The sequence below is a fragment of the Bison bison genome, unplaced genomic scaffold (genome assembly GCF_000754665.1).
Source record: "Bison bison bison isolate TAMUID 2011002044 unplaced genomic scaffold, Bison_UMD1.0 scf7180017864107, whole genome shotgun sequence".
In the NCBI taxonomy this organism is placed as follows: domain Eukaryota; kingdom Metazoa; phylum Chordata; class Mammalia; order Artiodactyla; family Bovidae; genus Bison; species Bison bison.
The window spans coordinates 479,256-504,997 of record NW_011494679.1 but is presented as its reverse complement, the minus strand read 5'-3'; the positions used below and the strand labels follow the sequence as shown (position 1 = coordinate 504,997).

Here is a 25,742-nt window from a genome sequence, read left to right as displayed (position 1 = left end):
CATCAGGTGGCCAAAGTATTGGAGTTTCAGTTTCAACATCAGTCCTTCCAATGAACACCCAGGACTGATATCCTTTAGGATGGACTGGTTGGATCTCCTTGCAGTCCAAGGGACTCTCAAGAGTCTTCTCCAACACCACAGTTCAAAAGCATCAATTCTTCAGCGCTCAGCTTTCTTTATAGTCCAACTCTCACATCCATACATGATCACTGGAAAAACCATAGCCTTAACTAGACAGACCTTTGTTGGCAAAGTAATGTCTCTGCTTTTCAATATGCTGTCTAGGTTGGTCATAACTTTCCTTGCAAGGAATAAGCATCTTTTAATTTCATGGCTGCAATCACCATCTGCAGTGATTTTGGAGCCCCCCAAAATAAAGTCTGACACTGTTTCCACTGTTTCCCCATCTATTTGCCTTGAAGTGATGGGACTGGATGCCATGATCTTAGTTTTCTGAATGTTGAGCTTTAAGCAAGACCTAGGTATTTCTATTTCCACAAGCTTGTGAGATATTCTTTACATTTTGTCTTCCACCATGTCATTAGAATGTATGAATGCTTTCTATGTAATAGTGCTTTAAGAAAATATGAGAAAGCTACATTTCAGTGTCCCACATGAGAAGTAAAAAATACACCACTGTCAAATCTCTTTTATATATAAAAGGGTAACTTCAAAGGGGAGAAGCAGTGAGCAAGTTGTTAAATTGTGACCTAACAAAAAGTAGGGAGTCTTCTTAGATTTCGACTAAAAATTCTGTTAAATACCAAGCCAAAAATTTAGACCAGAAGCCTACTATCATAAGACTTAAATTTTCAAAATTCTTGAAAGCAGTGTATTCAAAGTGGTAAGTTCATGTACACACACAAATTTTAATCCCAAATAAAAATTTGTCAATTTGCTTATTTATGAGGCATTACAATATCAATTAAGCAAAGATATTGTATTTATTCAATAGCTTAATCTAGTTATGAACCACAATTTACCCAGATTACTTGGGAGTTTCTATTATAATAAAAGTTTTGCTATAGAATACAGATAAAAACGATAACATGTCTTTGGACCCTCCAAAGTAAAATATCAATGTAGATCATGATACAGCAGGTTATAGTCATGTATAAGACTCAAAAAAGACAGAATTACAGACAAGTTCTAACATCCTCTAAAAATAAATCAATGAGTCACACAACACAGACCAACCTTGAGGTTCTCGAACTACTTGACGAGCACTATTTGTCAAAACACCATCAGACCATTCCCTTGTATCCATGTCAATATGGCCTAGTAACTGATGTCTAGGCATAGCTTTGGGATTCATGGTATACTGTTTTACCACTCTGCCAGTTTTACAAAGTGCTGCCCTTAACATTCTCCAAAGAGTAGATTTTCCAGCACCACTTGGGCCAACAATAACAACTCCCATCCTCTGGCGTAACTGTTCATATAATTCTAAAGCCTTCTTGATCTAGTAGAAAAGAAATATGTTCATATACGATTTACCATGTACAATCATACACAGCTTCACTTTCAATCTGTAACAGTTGTTCTATTTCAAACATATAAATTAAACCTTTTATTTCTTCAATGGAGGATAAAGCCTTAAATAAAAGAACCATGAAATAAATCTGAACACACAACATGATCTTTAATTTCATATTTCTTTAAAAGAAGCAAGTTATCAAATGTTCACTGTTGTCTTCCCTCATTTATTCAAACAAAATATATTCAATATTTTATTCACTTTGCTAATTCATTCATTCATTTATAACCTCTCTCCAAAAAAACAAAAATCCTGAGGAAAAGATATTCATTTTGAACATTCATTTTTGCTTCATAAAAAGACCTACTAAAGTGAAGTTCTTCTAAGACACTGTCAAAGTTTAAATCATATATAATCAACTATCAAAAATACATATGATGGATCTATTGATATTAGTGCCAGACTCCATTATAGGCACTAGGAATAAAACAGTAAAAAAGACATGGATCCGACTTTTCATGGAGACAACTATCTGGTGGGAGAGAATCAATATTAATCATCCAATTGAACATTAAAATGTATATATTACAAAGGTAAAGAAAACACACAGCAAGGGGATCTAATTTAGATATGAAAATTAGGGAAGGCTTCAAAGAGTGAGTAAGATTTAAACTGAAAGATGAAAGATAAGCTGAAAAATAAAGGATAAAGATAGTTAATAAAAATTAACCAGGAGAAAGGTTCAATATACTATGAAGTATTCTTGACAGTTACCTGATTGGATATGATTTCATAATTGGCCTCCTCAAAGACTTGCTTTAGTGCAGCACTCAGTTCATCATATTCTACTTCTTTAAAGTCAATTCCAGGAAACACATCTTTAATCAGTGCATCAAACCGAGTGCAATCAGCAAATGTAAACTTTGACATTGTATTAAGTCTCAGTGCTTGTACCACAATATGACTTTCATTAACTAGAAAAAAAGTTTCATTTTAAAACTAGTTATGAATCTAATGACTGTAAAGTTTTTAAATGCCTTGATACGCATTATTAGTAATTAACTTACGTCCTAGAATTTAGTAACATTTATAGTATATGCTATTATGTTAATTAGCAAGCTTACTCAACTATCTTTTAACTGCTGAAAAACAAGTATTACTGAGTTATGAACACTTTTCCATAAATCTGAATTCCAGGGTACCCAGACTTTAATTAATAAAAACAAAAACAGACTGAGAAACTGTCAAGGAGCAGAGTACACCAAGGAGACATGACAACTTAGTGCAACATGGCACCCTGGAGTCAATCTTGGAACAGAAAGAGGAGGTCAGTGATAAAACAGGTGAAGTGCAAATGAAGTCTGAAATTTAGTTAATACTCATGTATCAGCCTTAGTTTCTCAGTTTTGACAAATGTACCACAGTAAAGGCGGCATCGTGGTAAAGATCTGCCTGTAATCCACCTGCCAGAGCAGGAGACACAGGTTCAATCCAAGGGTCAGGAAGATCCCCTGAAGAAGGAAATGGCAACCCACTCCGGTATTCTTGCCTGGAAAATTCCATGGACAAAGGAGCCTGGTGGGCTACAGTCCACAGGGTCATAAAAAAATCAGACATGATTTTGCGACTAAACAACAAATAAGATGAAACAATGGAAATGCCAACTTTGCAACTTTAATAAATCTAAAATTATTCTTAAGCTGAAAGGCATTTTTTTGAAATCTTAAAATATCTCTTTAAAAGGATAATTTTGTTTGGTATACTATCTCCTTGAAAGAGAAAATCTCCATGTTTTTCTAAGGTTTCTGTTCCTGTTTTAAGACTATATAAATTTTCAGACACTATTCCAGACTTACCAAATCAGGAACTTTGAGGGTAGGATCCAAAAATCTTTGTTCTAACAAGCCTCTAGGTGCTTCTAATTCACATTAAGGATTGAGAACAAGTGGACTAGACTATTCTTCTATATACTGCAATGTTTAATATTTAATGCATGTTTAAAAGTTATGATGGGACATGAAGTAAAAATCATGAAAAATCTGGATAAATTATGGACTTTATTAAAAAATAATGAATCAACATTGGTTCATTAGAATTAATAAATGTATCATACTAATATGTTAACACAGGAGAAACTGGAGGGGCATAAAATTCAGAAGCCCTCTATATTATATGTATACCTTTTATATAAATCTAAAACTACACTAAATTAAAACTTACTTTAAAAAGTGAGATTATAATTGAAATAATGAATCATACCATTTTGTTTAACACTAGTTTTCTTCAGCTGTCTAAGAAGATTTCCACTTCCTCTCAGAACTGTTTTCAAAGCTCTCAAACCCCAATCATAATGTTGCTGAGGTGTCAAAAGTTCCCTTAAGTAAAGACATGGAAATCATAAAGCATCAAATAGCTATAAGAAATTCATTTTATTATCATACTAAAAGATACAGAATCCAACTACTAACACATAGGAATCAGAAAATTAGTTTAGTAAATCAGAAATTTAGTTTAGTTTAGTAAATATCATTTAACTAGAGTACTCCATTAAACATGTTTTACAGGAAAACAGTGAAATTAAATCAATAGTATTTAAAAACAAGTACTTTTGAGCCAGACATTTTTGTTATTCAAACTAAAATCTTTCCTATCTATACCTGAGGTACAATATAATTAGACAAATGTGGAAAATGGTCATTAATAACCATGACCAATCATTGGAGACACAAAGTATTTCAAAATTTAAAACAAGAAAACTCACCTGGATAGATTGAAGATAGCTACCAATTTTCTGCCCAACACTTTAGCATCTTTAAAGCCTTCTGAATAGAGAATAACTTCTGCAATAAGCTCATTGTCTGGACGAGACATGGCTACTGGCCTAAAAAGTTGTTTAAGATTATCAGGCAGTTTTTGTCTTCCACCATAGCCTTTTCCAGCAGGATTCATAGTGATAAAGATTCCAGAATTAGAATTTATTTCTACCTGAAATATTAATTTAAAACACAGGCATCAAGTATTTGAAACTGTAACTATAAAATATATTGCCAATAGAAGTTTTATTGTGACATATTTCTACACACGCATCTTATACCTTAGCAAAAAGTAACCACGAGGGTGCTAAACATCTACTCAACATATAATAAACTCCTTAGGAACTATACTACTTTATAGAGATTCTTTATAATCAGTTTTCTGAGGCTGAAAGTTTCAGTGACGGTAACCAGTTTGACTGTCCATTTATTCAATATTATGTCTACTAAAAGCCTTCCTTGTGTTAGGTGCTTTCTTAAGTACACAGAGACAACACAACTCTGAATTAAAGTCAGTGACAGTTCATGCTCTTTTGGAGTTTATAGTCTATTGAATACTACAGTCAAGCAATTATAGTTAATATATGCTATGACAGTGAAGAGTAAAATATCTTGAGAGTATCTAGTGGGAGTATTTTCAACCAAGCAGTAAGAATAGAAAATTAGAATTATAATGTATAAACAATGAATGAACAACAATGAAGCAGAAATACCTAGAGTAAAAAATCTGGCTATAAAGGAAAGAAAAGAAAAAGAGAATGGTGGAAGAAAAGATGAATTAAGGGAAGGTTTGGTTATGTTTTGGGCTTCCCTGGTGGCTCAGATGGTAAAGCATCTGCCTGCAATGCGGGAGACCTGGGTTCGATCCCTGGGTCGGGAAGATCCCCTGGAGAAGGAAATGGCAACTCACTCCAGTATTCCTGACTGCAAAATTCCATAGACTGAGGAGACTGGTAGGCTACAGTCCATGGGGTCATAGAGAGTCGGACACAACTGAGCAATTTCACTTTCACTTTGCTTGTGTTTTAATTATACTAAATAGTATACTACAGTATTAGTATATATAATATTGTACATCATTTAGAAGGGAAATTATGTGATTATGTTTAAAGCCAATGAGACATGGGAAGAAGGAGGACAGGAATAACTGAAGAGAAAGTCCCTGGGAAGCAGATCCCAAAGTATAGATGGAAAATTCAGCTTGGGTTGGCAAAAAGGACAATTTTTCTTTCTAAGAGGAGGAAATGACAAAAATGAACAGGGGAAAAAATAAATTTAGATGGTAAAAGGTAAAAACTTAATAGTTTCTCTTTTCTTTGTGAAGAAAGAGTTTAAACATTTAAATTTTACTCCTGTAAACTCAGAAGTTACAAGAAATTTAGAATTGGTTCTACTTGGCCTACCCTGAAAAACTTGTATTGTGAAAATGTCATTATGGAGAAGAGGATAATTTCACAGTTCTTTCCACGTCCAGTGTGTTCACCATTACATATAGAGAGAGAAATCTATATTTTATATACAAATACGTTTACATTCTAATGACATGAATGTATATTTCCTAAGTGGAGAAGTAAGCAGCAGCAGAATAGTTAAATGTTTATTAAGATTCATATAGAATAGTGATTAAAAACATGAATTTCAGAATTAGACACAGACCTGAGTTCAAATTCCAGCACCACTATTATGCTAACTTACCAAGCTGTAGTTTCCTCATCCATAAAGTGAAAAAAATATAACAGTACCTAACTCAAAGAACTGTGGTGAGCATTAAGTAAAACAAAATATAAAAGCATTAAGCACAGTGAGAGCATAGAGTGTTTGATAAATGTTAGCAAATATTATTATAACTGGATTATTCAATACTGAAAGTTTGAAAGTAAATAGTGGAAATGGGACCAAAAAAAAGTGAGAAATTCAGAGACAATTCACAGGTAAAAAGGTTTAACACACTGGTCACAAATAAGAAACAAGGGTGCCAGAAGCAATAAAGACAGACTATTTGCCTGAGTATGGGTAACACAAAGTCTTATAAAATATTTTAATTCTTTAAATTTCTGATGTAGCTATACCTCCTTGCCAAGCAGCTCACACACAGTTCTATGATTCTTCAAAGCATCTTGAATTGTCTGGATTTGCATAGAAACTGCAGACAGTACAGATTCTTCCAGTCTATTGAATTCATCAAAACAACCCCAGGCCCCACACTTTACCAAGCCAACAAATATTCGTCCCATTGACTTCACATCGATGCCCTTAAAAATAACAATTAAAATTATATTCATTAAACATAATTAAAAACTCTAATAATAATCCAATACTTTATATCATTTAGTGAGAAGATGATCATTTCACCCATCTTTGCCTCTTTGGTTCTTTATTAATAAATAGCTATTCTTTCAAAAACTAGGGTGGTTTCAAGGAATAAACAAAATAATTCATGTGAAAGCATTCTGAAAAGCACAAGAACTAAAGATTTTGTTTTAGTTATTCTTTAAATCAAAATATAAATCCTACACATAATGCTCTGAAAATGGTACTTTTAATAAATTTAAGATTTTCTCCTCCTATCTTCACTATTCTCCTTACAAAAAGTGTTTTTCTACACTCTAACATAAATCTTCATTCAATATTTAAAATTATTTCTTGTAATAGTTATCTTTAGAAAAGTTTTTAGACTATTCTGTATGCAACCTCTCTCCATTTAACTTCTCAAAACAAATTTCATTTTCAGAAGTAGAGTGATTTAAAATATAGCATTTCCTATATATAAATATGTAAAAACTATTTCAAACATCTAAGACACTATTACATAGTTAGACAATTATTTATTCTACCTCATCACAATTGAAAACTAAAACTTGTCTTCCAAGAAGTCCACCTAAAGCCTTTACTGATTCAGTTTTTCCAGTTCCAGCTGGACCATAAGGATTTCCTCCAAGTCCCATCTTCATGGCTTGAGTGAGAGTTAGGTAGCACTTGTCTGTCAGAGGAGTATAAACCAGCTTGGGAGCATTACCCTATATAAGAGAAATATAAATTTCAAACGTTCATATTCTATTCAACATTACAAATATCATATAGTGAGAGATTCTAGTTAAAAAGTCTAAAAGGCAACAAAAGTTTAAAGTTGTTTACTAAAAAATACTTTAGTAAAGAAACTTTCTAAAGCACAAAATGGAATTAAACTTAGTTATTTTAATTTAAGCATGCATTTTATTCTATCCTCAGCTGATAAACTGTTAGGTTTTCCATATAGTCTCTCAAGTTCTTTTTTGTTTTTTAACACCAAAAAATTTTGTATTGGGGTATAGCCAATTAACAATGTTGTGACAGTTTCAGGTGAACAGTGAAGGGACTCAGCCGTATACACACACACACACACACACACACACGCACACACACACACACACACACACACACACACACCATGTATATATCCCCCAATCAAGTTCTTGATAATGTCACAAATATATACCTCGAAGGCAGATAAATTCAAAAACTGTATACAATTACACACTTTCCAATACAACTCAATACAATTGCATATAATAATCATTCTATTTTGTATTTTAAAATTCCTTGAATCTTACAATCTTCACAAATCAGAACTACTTTGGAAATCTCAAAGTATAATTAATTTGAAAAATTCCTTATGAAATTAATAATCTTAAATTATCAAATAATTCTCAAAAAATAGATTCAAATTCAAATTGCATTTTATAGTTTTTTCCTTAATTTAAGTGGACAGATTTGGGTCTCAAAATTCATTTCCTTTTTGAAAGAGCCAGCAGGCAACTCTCCTGACATATGCTTATGAACGTAAATGTCAAATGTATCCTGATGACTGATTCACTATGATGGAAAAAGGCAAAGAGCATACAGATGGATTTTTTGAGAATAGATTACATTATTTGTTTTAAAATTCTTTTACCTTGCAAACAGAAGATATTTAACAAACATACTTTAACATATTAACTAATTTTGGCCTCGTAAAAGGAGACACAAACCAAATTGCTTCTACCGAGGTTGCCTAATATTCACTTCTCTTTGGATTAGAGATATATTTCAGTCTACATAAATAAATACTACTTCAAGAAATGGCACATTTAGAGAAATCAGCACAACACTGCCATTATTTTAACTTTTTTGTAAATAGAATTTTTCCAATATAACATCTTTCTAATTATAATGAAATAAAAGACAATAACACAAACAAAAGTTACAACTAAAATTAAAATAACTTTTTCATTCAATAGCAAATTTCCTTTAAAGTAAATAATTCCTAACTGGAAAAATTAAACATTTCTACCACAACACATACCTGGTATTCATAAGTATACTGAAGTTCGGAATCCACCATTTGAATATAACATGTGTGATCACTTTTCATATAGAATCTAACTTGTTTTTTCCAAGCCCAGTCTTCAGTTGTATGAATTTGCACTTGGTTTAACTGCTTCACCACATCAATATTATGGATAATATCAAGAATAAGTGCTTTAAGTTTAAGCTCCAAAATGCCAGATTCTGTACACAATTAAAATAATTGGTGAAAATGTTGCCTGTGATTTATGTACTTTAACATTTTATATGTATATATATGAATGATTCCTTAGCAAATTTACATATATATGATTCCTTAGTGCATTTAATTTCATAATCCATCTTAACAGTACAGTAACATACATCATGCAACTCAAAAGAATGCCAAATGCACCAATAAGAACAGTGAGTGTAAAAACTAAGGTATAAAAATTCAGTGAAACAGGGGTTCTGGTTCCTTCTGCAAGGGAGTAAGGACTCTCAGCCTGGATCTCCCTCTGAATGCAGGTATAAAACACAGACAACCTGCATTAAACAGCTTTTTAGGACTCTGCAAAAGTAGAGTATCAGGCAAATTGGGGAAGGGCAGAATCAGAAGTACAACCAAACCAGTGGTAAGTTTACCTTTTTCCTTTTTTCTCTCTTATATGCATGGACCTGGACTCAGTGTTGCCAGAAACCATAATGGTGTAACCAGATAGAGTTCAAGGACAAGGCCTCTACCTCCAAGTTGAAAAGCAAAAATGGAGTCTCCCCGTAGCCACAGCGCTGGCAGCTGAGTCCCAGAAATGCCTAAAACTCTGAAGGAAGAGAACCGCCCTCTCAAATTAGAGGAGTCATGACCCCAAGAGAGGGAGACAAACCCAAACAGCTCTTTTGTCTCTTCTCTCCATCAGCTGGTCCAAGACACGGGCCCAGTCACAGGAAGCGTGTGGGAGAGCACACGGAGGCCCTGCTCTCTGACCGGAAGTCAAAAGGGTAGCCCGAGGGAACAACAGAACCCTGGGGAGTTCACGGAGCAGGAGGAGCCTGGGGAGACGCCCCGGAAACTTCTTCATGAGAGAACTGAACCCAGCCTGAAGCGCAGATTAAATCGGACTTTGATGACTGGCCACTAGGCGGCACACATGTGGGAAAGGTCCGACGATCTGAAGAACACAGCACAGACAGAACAGACGTGGGACCCACAGCCCACAGAAGGCTGACTGGAACTTGGGGCTGAACCTAACGAGAGCACTTGCTCAGAGAAAAATATCAACACTATCCAGAAAATTTAAATAACACTAAGATTATTGACTTCCCCGGTGGCTCAGAAGGTAAAGCGTCTGCCTACAATGCGGGAGACCCGGGTTCAATCCCTGGGTCGGGAAGATCCCCTGGAGAAGGAAATGGTAACCCACTCCAGCATTCTTGCCTGGAAAATCCCTTGGACTGAGAAGCCTGATAGGCTACAGGCCATGGGGTCGCAAAGAGTCGGACACAACTGAGCGACTTCACTTTCACTTTCAAGATTTTTGTAACGAAATATTCAAAATGTCCAGGATACAATCTGAAATCATTCAACATGAAAAGAACCAAAAAAAAAAAAAAAAAACCAACTCACATCAGAAAAAATAAAGGTGAAATGAAGACAATTCTCAAGTGAAGGAAATCTGTAAGATTCATATTCAGCAAACATGCTATAAAAGAAAGACTAAAGGAAATTCTTCAAACAAAGATAAACACCGGAAGAAACCAAGATGAAGGATGGCCAACAGAAATGGTAAGAATCTAAATACAATAAACTATTCTCAGGTCCTCTGAAATACAGGTGATGGTTAAAGGAAAAGTTAGACTCTCATGGAGTTTTCAATGTATATAGATAAATACCTATATTTATACATATATATATATATACACACACACACACATAGATAAATATATATCCAATATATAATATATAGATATAGATAAATATCTATACACATTGAAAATAACATAAAAAGGGGAGGATAAAGAAGTCTATACAATGGTAAGATTTCTACATTCCATTAAAAATAATAAATTATTGATTCCAAGTACAATATAAAAGTTAAGTATATCTGTAATTCCTAAATTAACCTCCAAAATAGACAGATTATTGACTGATTGACAGACAAAAGCACAATAGATAAATTAAGATAGAATACTAAAAGAAATGTTCAAATAACAAAAGTCAGGAAACAATGGAACATTCTTCCATACCAGTATTCCCTGGATCCTCAGAACTTGTATCAATGTTAGTATAGTGCTCCAACTTATTTACCAGCTGTGTTTCAATCTGATGAAGACTATGATCTTTGATAGCATTTTCTACATCTTCAGTGAATTTAATCTGTTCTGCCAAGCATAATATCTAATGAATAAAGAGAAAAATTATTTTTAAAAGGTGTATTTATTTAGAAATATTTTATAAATGTAAGGAAAGATACCTCTTTCCAAATTTCCAATTACATATTGGATCTCCCTACATGAATGTCTTACTGGCACCTCAAATATTAATAGAGTAATACATTTGTAGGAAAAGCACTGTGTGATGCAGCTGAAGCCTACTTCTCAGAAATCATCTCTCACTATTCTTCTGTAGGCCTATTTTTGGGCCTTTGAACCCACTAAACTTTTTATAACCTAAGTGCCTTTGTACTTTCTTCCCCTGACTCTCTTCATAAATGGCTTCTGTTAACCAGCAAAGATATCAGAATATTTAATCCTATTTAATAAAAAGAGTAATCTTGTAGCATTCGAAAATAATCTCTCAGTATACCACTGAAGTCTACAATTTCAAAATATCAATTTTATCTTAAAACAAGATTTGTATTAATCGTTCAATCTAATCCCCATAAATAGACACTAAATATAGATCATCTTCATGTTCACATAAAACATGAACTATTAATGCTGTTTGATTTCTGTAATATAATTTATATAGCAAGGTTACTGATAAAGCAAATGATACATTTAAATACCAGATTTTGAAACCATATTTTAAAATACTTTGATACAGTTCTTAGATGGAAAAGGACCCTCCTTTAAACTAAAGACATGAACCATTCATCATCATATAAAGCACAAAACTTACTGACCAATTACTACTAAACAGATTGTCTTTTTCTTATATTTACCTTTTAGCATCCAGAAAACATCATTAAATGCCTCTATTTCTCAAATGAATTCATTATCTATATAGACATTTTAAAACAATATAGCAGGCTAAGCTGCTGTTTGCTCTAAGTCAGAACATTATATAAGTACCACATCAAGTTCTTTAACAAAAAAGAAAATCAATTAGTAACTTTCCAGGGCAAAGTCATCTCTCATACTTTGTAGTACAAAACTCACCAGCTTCTTTAATCAAGTATATGGTAAAACATTTAATTAATCAAGTATATGGTAAAGCATTTACTTTGGCCATCTGATGTGAAGAACTGACTCACTGGAAAAGACCCTGATGCTGCGAAAGATTGAAAGCAGGAGGAAAAGGGGACGACAGAGGATGAGATGGTTGATTGGCATCACCAACTCGATGGACAGGAGTTTGAGTAAGCTCTGGGAGCTGGTGATGGACAGGGAAGCCTGGCATGCTACAGTCCATGGGGTCGCAGAGTCAGACATGACTGAGTGACTGAACTGGACTGGAAAGTATTTAAACAAATCCAAATTTGCTTTGTAAGAAAAGACTCTGCTTTTTAATTTTCATGTGAAAATGCTCACATGCCACCTCAAAATTAATATGTATATATATGGATTTTCATTCAGGCAGTACTACTGAATTTCTGTGTTATAAATAAGTGCACATCAATATCTCAATTTTTAACAGTCTGCTATACAATTTCTATGAGAGACTAACACAGAAATGATACTCAAGACATTAGTCTTGACTAATTCTCATGTCACATTACCATTCAGATACCTGAACAGACACTAAGATTTTAATTGCCTAAAATATAATGGTCACTTTTCATGCATGGGAGAAGGAAATGGCAACCCACTCGTGTTCTTGCCTGGAGAATCCCAGGGACGGGGGAGCCTGGTGGGCTGCCGTCTATGGGGTCGCACAGAGTCGGACACGACTGAAGCGACAGCAGCAGCAGCAGCAATGGTGCTGCTCCACTAATAAAATCTAACCTTCAAAATGAGTTGCCATGGAGGTGTTATTACACCCTCTTAACTAAGTGGCCAAAAGAATCACTCCAAAGATAGGATTCGAACCAAGGTAAGTCAGATTCTTTCCACTTTATTATGCTGCCTCCCTCCCAGACCAGAAAGTGCTTTCTCCACCTGATTATTTCAGGTCCTCACAAAGATGTCTTTAGAGAACTGAATAAACAGTACACAGTAACCTGTCCCAGACATTCATGTAGCCAATTATACTATTCAATCCATTTATATACAGTCTCCTGAGATAATTTTTTCTTAACATTAACTGCTAGTAAACTAGAATTATTTTCTAGATACGGTTCAGTAGTTCACATTTTTACAGAGCTAATGAGCTATTTACATTTTAGTAATTCACATATTTCTTGACTGCTCAGAACCCAGAACTGTTTCATGCTCAATTCAGCAACCTTCTTTAGCCTGTAACCCCTAATACATCTCCTGATAAAACTCTCATTTCCTCAATCTAATTCTTTTTTTTTTCCCTCAATCTAATTCTTATGTAATTCTTACTTTCGTATACTTTTTAATATTGTGTCTTGTATTTTGCTGCTGCTGCTGCTGCTGCTAAGTCACTTCAGTCGTGTCCGACTCTGTGTGACCCCATAGACGTCAGCCCACGAGGCTCCCCAGTCCCTGGGATTCTCCAGGCAAGAACACTGGAGTGGGTTGCCATTTCCTTCTCCAATGCAGGAAAGTGAAAAGTGAGAGTGAAGTCGCTCAGTCGTGTCCGACTCTTAGCAACCCCGTGGACTGCAGCCCACCAGGCTCCTCCGTCCATGGGATTTTCCAGGCAAGAGTACTGGAGTGGGTTGCCATTGCCTTCTCCAAAAGTCAATTTAAATCCTACCTAGAAATTGACAGAATACTAGGAAACATTTCCAGAGGTAATAAAACACTTTAATTCTAGCTTTGCAATGGCATTATTTTATTCATCAATGATTATTTTTATTTTTCTCTAAGAACTTAAGATTTTTTTAAAACATATTTTAGCTTGACTTAAACTGCTAAAAGATGCAACTGATATAAATGGTAAAATAGCTAAGTCTAAAATGTTGCAAGTTTCCTATCTAACTTCTCATGCTTTAGAAGAACATAAAAACCTGTTCCAATAGCTGTTGAATGTTTTAATTTGAAAAACAAAAAAAAAGGTAGACTCTCCTGTGAGAAATCACAGATTATCTCAATACCTGCCTTTCATTGTCTCTAAGAACTAAAGTTCCTGATACCCTACCTGTATAGTGTTAGTCTCAACCAGCAATAAAACTAATCCTGAACAAGGCAGGATATTTAATCCAAGTCCTAGTGCTATACTTTAATATGGGTCAGAACAAGTTTTGTGAGAACAAGTTTTGTGATACAATATCCAGTGTTTCAGAAAAAAGTTGCTATGAACACTGACCTCCAGCAATATCTATATCAACTTTGCAACCTAGCTCTTTTCTTTGCTGTCAAAGTTCTAGTTCAGGGCTATGATTGTTTCAGACCTACACTTCAGTTCAGTCGCTCAGTTGTGTCCAACTCTTTGTGACCCATTGACTGCAGCACGCCAGGCCTCCCTGTCCATCACCAACTCCCAGAGTTTATTCAAAATCATGTCCATCGAGTTGGTGATGCCATCCAACCATCTCATCCTCTGTCGTCCCCTGCTCCTCCTGCCTTCAATCTTTCCCACCATCAGGGTCTTTTCCAATGAGTCAGTTCTTTGCACCAGGTGGCCAAAGTACTGGAGTTTCAGTTTCAACATCAGTCCTTTCAATGAACATTCATCCTTTAGGATGGACTGGTTGGATCTCCTTGCAGTCCAAGGGACTCTCAAGAGTCTTCTCCAACACCACAGTTCAAAGCAGGAGGTTACTATTATCTTCATTACCTCCACCATAGTTTGAAGTGAAGAAGTGAAGTTGCTCAGTCGTGTCCGACTCTTTGCAACCCCATGGACTGTAGCCTACTACACTCCTCTGTCCATGGGATTTTCCAGGCAAGAGTACTGGAGTGGGTTTCCATTTCCTTCTCCCATCTTCCCAACCCAGGGATCGAACCCAGGTCTCCGGCAGTATAGGCAGATGCTTTACCATCTGAGCCACCAGGGAGGTCCACCATAGCTTGGCCCCAGGTAAATAGCAGGGAGGGAACACAGCCCCACCCATCAACAGAAAATTGGATTAAAGATTTACTGAGCAGGGCCCCACCCACAGAACAAGACCCAGTTTCCCCCTCAGTCACTCTCTCCCATCAGGAAGCTTTCATAAGCCTCTTATCCTTCTCCATCACAGGGCTGCTGCTGCTGCTGCTAAGTTGCTTCAGTGTGTCCGACTCTGTGTCACCCCACAGACGGCAGCCCACCAGGCTCTGCCATCCCCAGGATTCTCCAGGCAAGAACACTGGAGTGAGCTGCCATTTCCTTCTCCAATGCATGAAAGTGAAAAGTGAAAGTGAAGTCGCTTAGTAAGTGTCCGACTCTTCGTGACCCCATGGACTGCAGCCTACCAGCCTCCTCCATCCGTGGGATTGTCCAGGCAAGAGTACTGGAGTGGGCTGCTATTGCCTTCTCAACAGACTGAAAACCACCATCACAGAAAACTAACCAATCTAATCACATGGATCACAGCCTTGTCTAACTCAATGAAACTATGAGCCATGCTGTGTAGGGCCACCCAAGACGGGCGGGTCATTGTGGAGAGTTCTGACAAAATGTGGTCAACTGGAGAAGGGAATGGCAAACCACTTCAGTATTCCTACCTTGAGACCTACACTAACACTCTGCTAAACTTCTGCCAGCTCCAACCTCCTATATGAGTTTATGGGAAGGGTAAGAGACAAAGTTATAGAGCCTGTGATTCTTCACCAGTGAAGCACTAAGCATCTGGAACCAGGAAAGTACTACATCACTGATTCTGCCTCCCAATTCCACCCCCCACTGGCTTGATAGCTGCAATGTCAACAGGTTTCTGCTTTGAAAGCATCCAAATTATAGCAAACTAATGGAGCTAAAAGGGAATTTCACTATCATGCAGTTCCTCCCTCACATTTTACAGTTGAGGGACTGAGGAAGGTAAGCAATGTGTCAGATGTTCAATGCTAGATAAAAGAACAACAAAGATCCCAGTTGTGTAAGCCTCCTGACCTCTAGATCAGGGCTCTCCCACTGATACCATGCCTATTTCTACTGAAGACATTCCCTTACCTGTGAAGGGAAAAAGGATGGGTCAATTGCACCCTGAGAACTTCGACCAGCAGTAACACATTCAGTCAACAACTCTTTCAAAGTCTGCTTCATTTCCAAGGCTAAATCATTTAACCAGGTCTGGAAGTAAGATTAGAAAATGTATTTCTTATTACACCAGTCATAAAACAAAAACACAACCTAATGACTCTATTTTTTGTTTCATGAAGGTTGTAATTTCTTACTGACTCTCACATTCCAAAAATGTGCTAAATGGCATATATTTTTTTAATAAATTATTTAAATAAATTGAAAATAACTATTTTTTTCACCTCTTGGGATAATGGTAAGTGTGAAACTCAAAAATGTGTAGTTAGTGATCACTATCATCATCCATACAAACCAAAAAAACATGAACATTTAAAAAGTAACTCATTCATTTCGTCATTATGACAAACCAAACTAGACAGCTGGGCCAGTAAATTAGAGCCACACTGACTGGCTAAGTCCCCTGGCTCATGCTAACCTGATGATCTCATGTTTAGAAAACTGTAACTATAAGAAGAGATTGCTTCATTAAGGTGAACTATATTATTTAAGGAGTTAAGCTCCCTCTTCAAACAAAATTAATTCTATTTCAAGGTCAAAACAATTTTTCAATTATTTAATTATAGATAAAAGAATAAAAGTTAACTAAAGTCAAAATAAGAATGATAATTTATCAAAAGAGCAATGAATATTTAAGAATCACTATTTAACTTTAAAAAACTGCATCATTCTCAACAAAATATAAGGACAAAACTGCAAGCTTCAAAAGCTTTTCATCATTACCTATTTTAACTCTAAGTTCTAGCTTTTTACTATTTATTTTTAGAGTGTTTTCCAGTATTAAAAAGAGCACAAGCTTTTGCCCAGTTCAAAAGCCACTGCAGCTAAAGAGTAAGAGCTCTCAGTGCAAGGCTGCAGACACCTACTCTGCCACTATCACAGGAGCTTCCAGAGTTCTGTGCTATCCCAGCTAACAGCTTTTTCTCTGTGTGTTCCACCAGTCCTAATAAAATTACAAGAAAGGAAAACAACAGCAAAAACAATAAAACCCTTCACCAAACATGATAGCTACCTAACAAATCTATGCTTACAGCCACCTGATTGATACACTCCATATCCAACAAGATATAGAGGCCCAACCAAGAATGGACATTTTGTAAACTGTACAGATATACATATGATAAGGCATGGACCTGACCTGCAGTTGGAAGATAACTTTGGAACTTAAAAATTATAATTTGATGCATACATTCTAATGCTGTTGGCTTTATCTGTGTAACTGTAATAGACACTTGACAGTTCTAGTCCAATAGAACGAATTAATCGATAGTTGTAGTATAAATGCACTAGTTTCAAGTTTACTTGTTCACTTAAACCATCTTATACAACTCAGATTCTGAAGAAAAAAAGAACAAAGACTTATTGAGAACTTATATTCCAAACACTATAGTGTGCGTGCGTGTGTGCGTGCTGAGTTGCTTCAGTTGTATCTGATTCTGCGACCCCATGGACTGTAGCCTGCCAGGCTCCTCTGTCCATGGGATTTTCCAGGCAAGAATACTGGCGTAGACTGCATTGCCCTCCTCCAGGGGATCTTCCCGACCCAGGGATCAAATTTACATCCCTCACGTCTTGTGTATTGGCAAGTGAGTTCTTAACCACTGGTGCCACTGGGAAGTCACACTACAGTGTACCTAACACCAATTATCTCGTTTAAGTGTCAATGAAAGGCTTTGCAATAGCTAGTAGGACTTCTCATTCAATACTTAAGAAAACTGAGACTCACAGTTATTTATCTAATAAGTTGTGGAGCTACAATTAATATCCAAGTCTTTTTGACTTCAAAGCAAAAGTTCTTTTCAAAGTTACATGCTGCATTCCAAAAACTAAAAATTCATAGTCTCCTTAATATCAAATCATTGTGAACTTTACAAAAAAAATTATTTTTAAGATATGAGAAAGGTTTCTAAAAGGCCTAAATTAACCAACTTACTCTACAAATTGACCAAATTACTTCTGATACAAAGTTCATACTGTTAATTCTTTTATACTTTCAAATTTGAAAAAGAATTACTTACCTCTACATTACTGGACAGAAGAACTTTATTTTTAAAAGGTACAACTTCTCCTTCTAAAGATTTCATTGCAGTTATATGTTTTAATTCCTCATCAAAACAGACGCTGTGTATGCCTATATTACAAAAGAAACAATTTAAATGCAAAGCTTCCTTAAACACATAATTATTAGATATTACATATGATTACAAAATGTATACTTTGTAACATATTTATATATTAGAATTATATTAGTTCAGTTATATAACATAAAAGAACAGCTTTTCATCACCAAAAACTAGAAACAAACCAAATACCCAAAAGGTGAATGAGAAACTGTGATGTATTTGCACAACTATTTTCAGCAAAGAAAGGAATAAAATATAGTTGAAAATATTATGATGATTGAAAAAAGCCAGGCACAAATGAGCGCATAAGAATACATACTGATGATTCCACTTATGTGAAATAAAAAGATAAGAGCAAAGGGGGAAAGCAAACAACACTTCCTTTTCCCAAAATTTACACTCACTTTATGGTATAAAAAACAGACATGACCCAGTTTGGATCCTCAGAAAAACTCCATAAATTATTATTTACAATTTAAAGAAAGAAACTAGATTTCAGGGAGGTAAACTAATAACTAACATATAATAGAACTTGAAAGCAAACTTTCTGATTAGAAGAACTCTTTCTACTATCTCCACAGGCCAAATCAGTTATAGATATAAACACTTTAAAGCTTAGGATATACAATGGTTAGTAAATACTTCTGTAAAACAACGAAGAGTAAATATTTGAGGTTTTTACGGTCATATCTCTTTGTCAATCACTCAAATCTATGCTTGTAGTACAAAAGCAGCTACAGACAATAATGGGCATGACTGTATTCCTTTCAACAAAAGCTTCTTTAAAAAAAAAAAGATAGTAAATCCGATTTGGCTTGTAGGCCTAATCCCTGAATATAAGTGAAGATGAAATTTCTTTTTCCAACAAATAATATTTTAAGAAAATAATAACAATCACTGTTTGTGTAGCAAACCAACTCCAAATGCAATTACTTAACTTAAATGATTCAACAACATCAAAGCACATGGCACTGTAACTCTCCACTTTACCAGGTAATCCCTCCTATTCCTATAACCTAATCATCATTTATGGGCTTCCTGGTCACTCAGTGGTAATGAATCTACCTACCAATGCCAGAGACACAGGTTTCATCCCTCAGTGGGGAAGATCCCCTGGAGAAGGCAACAGCAACCCATCCCAGTATTCTTGCCTGAGAAACCCCATGAACAGAGGAGCCTAGTGGACTATAGTCCGTGGGGTCACAAGAGTCGGACACAACTTAGCTAGTAAACGATTATCATCTCTACACAGATGACTCCCAATTTTACATCTCCATTCCAGGTACCTCTGCTAACAATAATTGCCTATTGAGTATATCCACTGGGATGATACTCAGGAGACCTTTAAACTCAGTAATGAAGGGACACGTTCTTCCTCACTTCCAGACCTTATATTGGGCTTCCCTTGTGGCTCAGCTGGTAAAGAATCCGCCTGCAGTGCAGGAGACCTGGGTTCGATCCCCAGGTGGGGAGATCCCCTGGAGAAGGGAAACGCTACCCAATCCAGTATTCTGACCTGGAGAATTCCATGTACTGTATACAGTCCATGGGGTCGCAAAGAGTTGGACATGACTGAGTGACTTCCATTTTCACTTTCAAGACTTATGTTTGGAGAATGAAATGGCAACACACTCCAGTATTCCAGCCTGGAGTATTCCATGGACAAAGGAGCTTGGCGGCTACAGTCTATGGGGTCACAGAGTCGGGCACGATTGAGCGTCTAACACTAAGACATATATTCTTCAGATCTCACTCGAGATGTCATCTTGACATATGCAAAACTGAACTAAATGATTCAAAGATGTTGCATGGACACAGCTATAACACCACTGCTTATGTTGATCATAGAAATTTGTCAACTTACTAGTTTGCCCCACCACTAAACTGAGTTCTTCGAATACATGACCTGCATTTTATTCAACAGTCTGCCTAAGAGCCTAACATTATGCTTGGAAGATAGCTGAAACTCAATAAATATCTGCTGAATAAATGTTGAATCTTACCAGCAAAAAGCTTCTTAAGGTGAGACTGAATCACTGATGGATTAGTAGACTGGCCCAGTATTTCTAATAAATCATCATCACCAATAAAGTAAAATCTTGGGAATGCTGAGCGTTTTTCCTTAAAAATTAAAAACAAAAAGAAAAAACTTATCTTTTCAAATAACTAAGATACTAAAGCACTTTGCAATTTATTATACAAGGATTTAAAAAAAAATACCTCCAAAAATTCATTTAATGATTTCTGACATCTTTGAAGCTGATCAAGTATCGTTAATAGAGAGTTTCTGATTCCGGCATGAGTAGTTAATGTTGTGACTCTATTATCTTTCTTGATGTCAAGCATTATTGATCTGCAGAAGAAAAAAACTTACTTTCACATCTGTTTTAATAGTCTTTGGCTGAAAAAGGGATATAGAGGCTTTTGTCTGCTTAAAACAAACTAGTAATACCAGTATAACAGTAATACATTATTATAAATCTAATACACAATCCTTAAAGTTAATAATAACCCATTACCATTTTTAATCTCCTTTATTGCATAGTCTCTTATTTCATCAACTCACTAAACAAATATTAAGCCTTACCTCATAGAGATAATGGCCCAGTGACAGATAAAGAGACTAAATAATTTCTCTGAATATTCAAATAAAGTTATGATAAATGCTAAGAAAGAAAAGTACAAAAACTTGTTAAAGTGGTTAATGGGAAAATCCCTAACCTATGAGTTATCTGAGGAAGTAATTTAAGCCGAGATTTAAGTAATAAAGAAAAAGGCAATGAGTAGGAGGGAAGCAGTTTCTGGCAAAGATCATGAGAAAGAGCTCAGTATGTTAGAGAAATGGGATAGGAGTAGATCCTCAGATATGTTTTATCCTTAGAGCAATAGAAAACCATTTTAAAGTTTTACTTAATAAAGGAAACAAGTAATACAACTTTTTTTTTTTTTAAGATTACTCTGGTTTCTGTGTGAAAAACATATTGGAGAAGAAGAGAACAAGTCAAAAAATTATGCAGTAGTCTGAAAAGTTTAGAATACTTTAGAATAAAACCAAAGAAGTGAGATATAAAAGATGTAATAAAATAGATAAGTATGTTACAATCAACAAAACTTGGTAACTGGACTTGGAAATGGGGAGAGGGGTCAAAGATATCCATTATGCTTCTGCTTTGAGCAGTTAGGTGGTACCATTTATTGGGAAAGAAATGACAGAGAAAATACTTGTGGGAAAGGGATTTGAAATAAAGTTATGAATTTAATTTTGACATGTTGAGGATATTTAATATATTTGGAGATCAGAAAAGAAAGATAGGCTCAATAAACAAGTTGAGGAGACCTCAGCAACTAGATGAGAATTGATTCTGAAAGAAGTTCAGCTCATTAAACAAAGAATATGGAGAGAGAAAACCTACAGGCAGAAACCTGGAGAATGTCTGCATCTAAATATTTAGAGAGAGCTGCGGACTAGGAACCAGGAGGAGAACCAGATAGTCAGGCAGAAAACCAACAGGACAGGATCACAGAAGCCAAAGGAATAGACTTCCTAAGAAAGAAGAAATGCTCAACTCTATCAGATACTAGTCAGAGATAAAGTAAAAAAATGTCCATCAGATTTACAGTGGGAAAGTAACTGGCAATTTTAGGAAGTGTATATTAGTAATATTACTATAATAATACAGTAATATTATTATAATAATATTCATATTGTTGTTGTTTAGTCCCTCAGTTGTGTCTGACTCTTTTGAGATCCCATGTTCCACAGTCCACCAGGCTCCTCTGTCCATAGGATTCTCCAGGCAAGAATACTGGAGTGGGTTGCCATCTCCTTCTCCAGGAGATCTTCCTGACCCAGGGATCAAACCTGCATTTCTTGCATTGGCAGGTGGATTCTTTACCACTGAGCCACTTCAGAATCCCCAATATTAGTATTATATAGATAATAATATTACCTATATCACATTAGACTTCTCTTGTGGCTGACAGTTAAGGATTTGCCTGCAATACAGGAGACCCAGGTTCGATCCCTGGGTCAGGAAGAGCCCCTGGAGAAGGAAATAGCAACCAACTCCAGTAGTCTTCCCTAGAGAATTCCACGGACAGAGGAGCCTAGTGAGCTACAGTCCATGGGGTCACAAACAGTCAGACATGACTGAGCGACTACACACACACACACACACACACACATATAATATTAATATAAGTAAAGTGGTAAAGATAGACACCACATCAAAATGATTCAAGAAGTAAACGACTGAATGAGAGAAAATAGTTTCTCAAAAGGAACCAAGGAAAAAAAAAAGTTAAAGACATAGATAATACTAACAAGTAAAAGTAATTAGCTTGTATTAAGTACCTCACAATATGAATAAAAATGCATCATGTGTGTCCTCTTTTTTAAGTACAGTACTGACCTAAAATCTTCATCAACTCTGTTGAAGCGTGTCTGTTCTTTTGGCAATGCTCCATGGCCAAAAATGGGTTCCAAATATACCCACTTTCTCTGAATGTGGTTTAAATTCTGTAGATACTCATCTAAATCTGCAAGTTTTCTTTCCCAAATCGACACTTTATCTTCAAACCCTTTATAATAAGGAGAATCCTTTAAGGATTGAAGAAGGCATCTATTATCTCCAACTTGATTTACTATATCTTTCCAGTCTTTAATCAGCTTGATGGTTCGACTTTGGCTGTCTTCATAATCAACCAATGTAAATACTGCTCCAACTCCCCACAGATCAAGTTCACGTAAAGCTTCTCTGATTGTAACTTCACCTTGTGCCCGACTATTTAAATCCTATTTAACACAAAATATCCATATTTATTATTTCAACATACAAAATAGGTAAGCTATATCTATTTTATAAGAAGATATATATTTACTTGACTTTTCACTGTAAAGCAAAAAAGAAAAAAAGTAAGTGGATATATTTTAGATGCAATCCAAAGAATTACTGGCTAAAATATGAAGGGATATCTGGTTCACATAGTCAAAATATATACAAAGTTCTGCCGTATGCTTTTTACTTGTAAAAAAAATTTTAAACATCCATTGCAAACCAAACCACAAAAATATTTAAATTTTGCAGAACTCAGCAGTTTTTTTGGTAACTTAACTGTAAGTACCAATACATCTAAAATGATTAACAATCATCTAGAGTTACCTCCTATAGAAGTCATGCTTTATAATCTTATGATTATCTACATATGTGCCAGGGTAATCAGCAAAGATGAAAACAGATGTATTAGATAGAAAAATAAAACAACTTAACATCAAAAGTCCTTTTACAGGCAGAACACAAAACAGAAAGTCTACTACTTGCAACATAATTGTGCAAGTTTTACTTTTTACCTGAGACCTATGCTAAAACTGATCAGCAAATTGGTTCCTTGTTTAGTTCTCTGGATTTTTGTATCCCTGAGCTTCTATTTATAATATACCCTATGATCTTAAGTGTATTTCATGTAAAATGCTTTGTAAGAGTCTGCTGACTTCTATCTTAAAGTAAGACATATATTATTTCAGATTTTTTCCTCTCTCTCAAGGAAGGCTATATTGTTTCTATAGCCCCATCTATAGATTCAGATATACTAATGGAAGAATAAAGCAATAGTGGAACACTGTCACTATTTTTAAGGGAAGAAAGAAATTTAACTTGCTGTTTTAAATAAAATATAAAGCAAAAATACCTGTTAACAAAGGTGAGACCTATGGGATACTTATAAAAATGATTCTTACTTTAAGGTCTGAAGCTTTGGCAACAACGGTATCAGCTACTCTAAGCAGATCACCAAATAGTAATTTCTCTAAACTAGTTCCCCTCGGAAGGCCAAGAAGACGAAAAAGGTCAAGCCAGTGATCTGGAGAAAGATGCTCCCCTCTCACATATTTCAAGACAGGAATGGCAATCTGTTAAAAAAAAAAAAAAAGATATGCATGTATATATATATTAGCAAAATGCAAAATACTATTTAATTTTATTACAATTATGTATAAACATTTTAATAACTATATTATCTTCCTTAATAATCTTGAAATGATTAAAAAGAATTGTATAATACTTTTTGTTAAACATTGATGTGGATACATGCAAATTTCCCTTTGTAACTTGATATATTTTAAAACATGACCTAAAATATTTCTATTTTTATAAATTTAGAAAATGACCTATATCCTAAATATGCTAAATGGCCCACATCCTAATTGCTAAGTTTCAAATACTCCACTTTATAATAAATTTAACCATAAATTTCTTACTTTTAACTTATTTCACATTGAAGCAGAAATATCAGTAACTTTGCCGGTTTACTCTGTACTTTGTATGTTTTGTGTGTAATGGAATAATTAAAAATAGATACACTAAAATTACAGTCTGAGCTTCCCAGGTGACATCACTGCATAATAAAAAGATACATCAACACTGCAAACATCACTTTTAAACAACAGCATAAGTAAAACTATCTTACTTTATATTTGTCAACCTCTGATTGTAATTTCACTGTCATTGCTGAATGTTCTTCGATCTTTCTTAATCTGTCATGCCAATTCATCAAAAATTCCTCAAACAGATAGGTCTTAGTCCTGTAAAACAGTAGAAAAATATCTTAAAGTTTACATCCCAAAAAATACTACAAAACTATCAGAATGTAAATATTATTTATGAATCAAACCGAAAAGTAATCCAGTCCTCATTGGCCATTTCTTGAAATCCTTGCTGAAACTCTTCATAAAGGGCCCAAATTTGTGCACAGCTCTCAATATCCTTAGAGATGCTATATGCCAAAGAGAAGTTGGGCTCTTCTAGGCCAAAATGATGGCAATCATCACTGTAGAAACAAGTAGTGAAATATCAGTAGATTTTTACAAAAGAAAAACTGTTAAATGTCAGTAAGTTAAACTAACAATTTAACTGCATTCCCCGTGTATGTGTTTGTGTGCACGCACCTGACAGTGGAGGTAGACAGGAGGAGGCTACGTCTACTTAACATGAGAATTTTACTTTAACTACTTATCAATGGGCTCCTCTAAATTCATTAATATGCACTTTTTCCAAAGGAGTCAAAGTAAAATTGGTAATATATCAATATATTTTATATACATAATATAGATCATATATAACAATGTTTGCTGCTGCTGCTGCTGCTGCTGCTGCTAATTTGCTTCAGTCGTGTCCGACTCTGTGAAGTCGCTCAGTCCTGTCCGACTCTGAGCGACCCCACGGATTGCAGCCCACCAGGCTCCTCCGTCCATGGGATTTTCCAGGCAAGAGTACTGGAGTAGGGTGCCACTGCCTTCTCCAAGAATTACACAAATTTGTGGATAAATCAGAGAATAGGTTAAAGAATATCCATTAACATTCTTCTTGGTTGAAAGAATTAGTTTCTAGAATGCAAGACTGTTGTTGTTTAGTTGCTACATTATGTCCAACTTGTGCAACTCCATGGCGGGCAGCCCACCAGGCTCCCCTGTCCATAGTGTTTCCCAGGCAAGAATGCCATGTCTTCCTCCAGGTGATCTTCTTGACCAAGGGATTGAACCTGCACCTCCAGTATTGACACGC

General features: G+C 35.3%; 1 protein-coding gene across 2 annotated transcripts in view; it reads right to left on the bottom strand.

Annotated features, from left to right (window-relative positions):
- DYNC2H1 (dynein, cytoplasmic 2, heavy chain 1) overlaps window positions 1–25,742 on the bottom strand; it is a 394,047-nt gene that overhangs the window by 314,722 nt on the left and 53,583 nt on the right. For both annotated transcript variants that reach the window (XM_010838873.1, XM_010838872.1), the window contains exons 23-38: window positions 24,853–25,008; window positions 24,649–24,763; window positions 23,921–24,091; window positions 22,596–22,978; window positions 20,404–20,536; window positions 20,187–20,304; window positions 18,079–18,191; window positions 15,974–16,093; window positions 10,837–10,987; window positions 8,612–8,817; window positions 7,125–7,307; window positions 6,360–6,542; window positions 4,239–4,462; window positions 3,737–3,852; window positions 2,252–2,451; window positions 1,198–1,462 (exon numbers count right to left, since the gene is read on the bottom strand). In XM_010838873.1, the coding sequence (XP_010837175.1) occupies window positions 1,198–1,462; window positions 2,252–2,451; window positions 3,737–3,852; window positions 4,239–4,462; window positions 6,360–6,542; window positions 7,125–7,307; window positions 8,612–8,817; window positions 10,837–10,987; window positions 15,974–16,093; window positions 18,079–18,191; window positions 20,187–20,304; window positions 20,404–20,536; window positions 22,596–22,978; window positions 23,921–24,091; window positions 24,649–24,763; window positions 24,853–25,008 (2,837 nt within the window). The remainder of the gene's footprint in view (window positions 1–1,197; window positions 1,463–2,251; window positions 2,452–3,736; window positions 3,853–4,238; window positions 4,463–6,359; window positions 6,543–7,124; window positions 7,308–8,611; window positions 8,818–10,836; window positions 10,988–15,973; window positions 16,094–18,078; window positions 18,192–20,186; window positions 20,305–20,403; window positions 20,537–22,595; window positions 22,979–23,920; window positions 24,092–24,648; window positions 24,764–24,852; window positions 25,009–25,742) is intronic.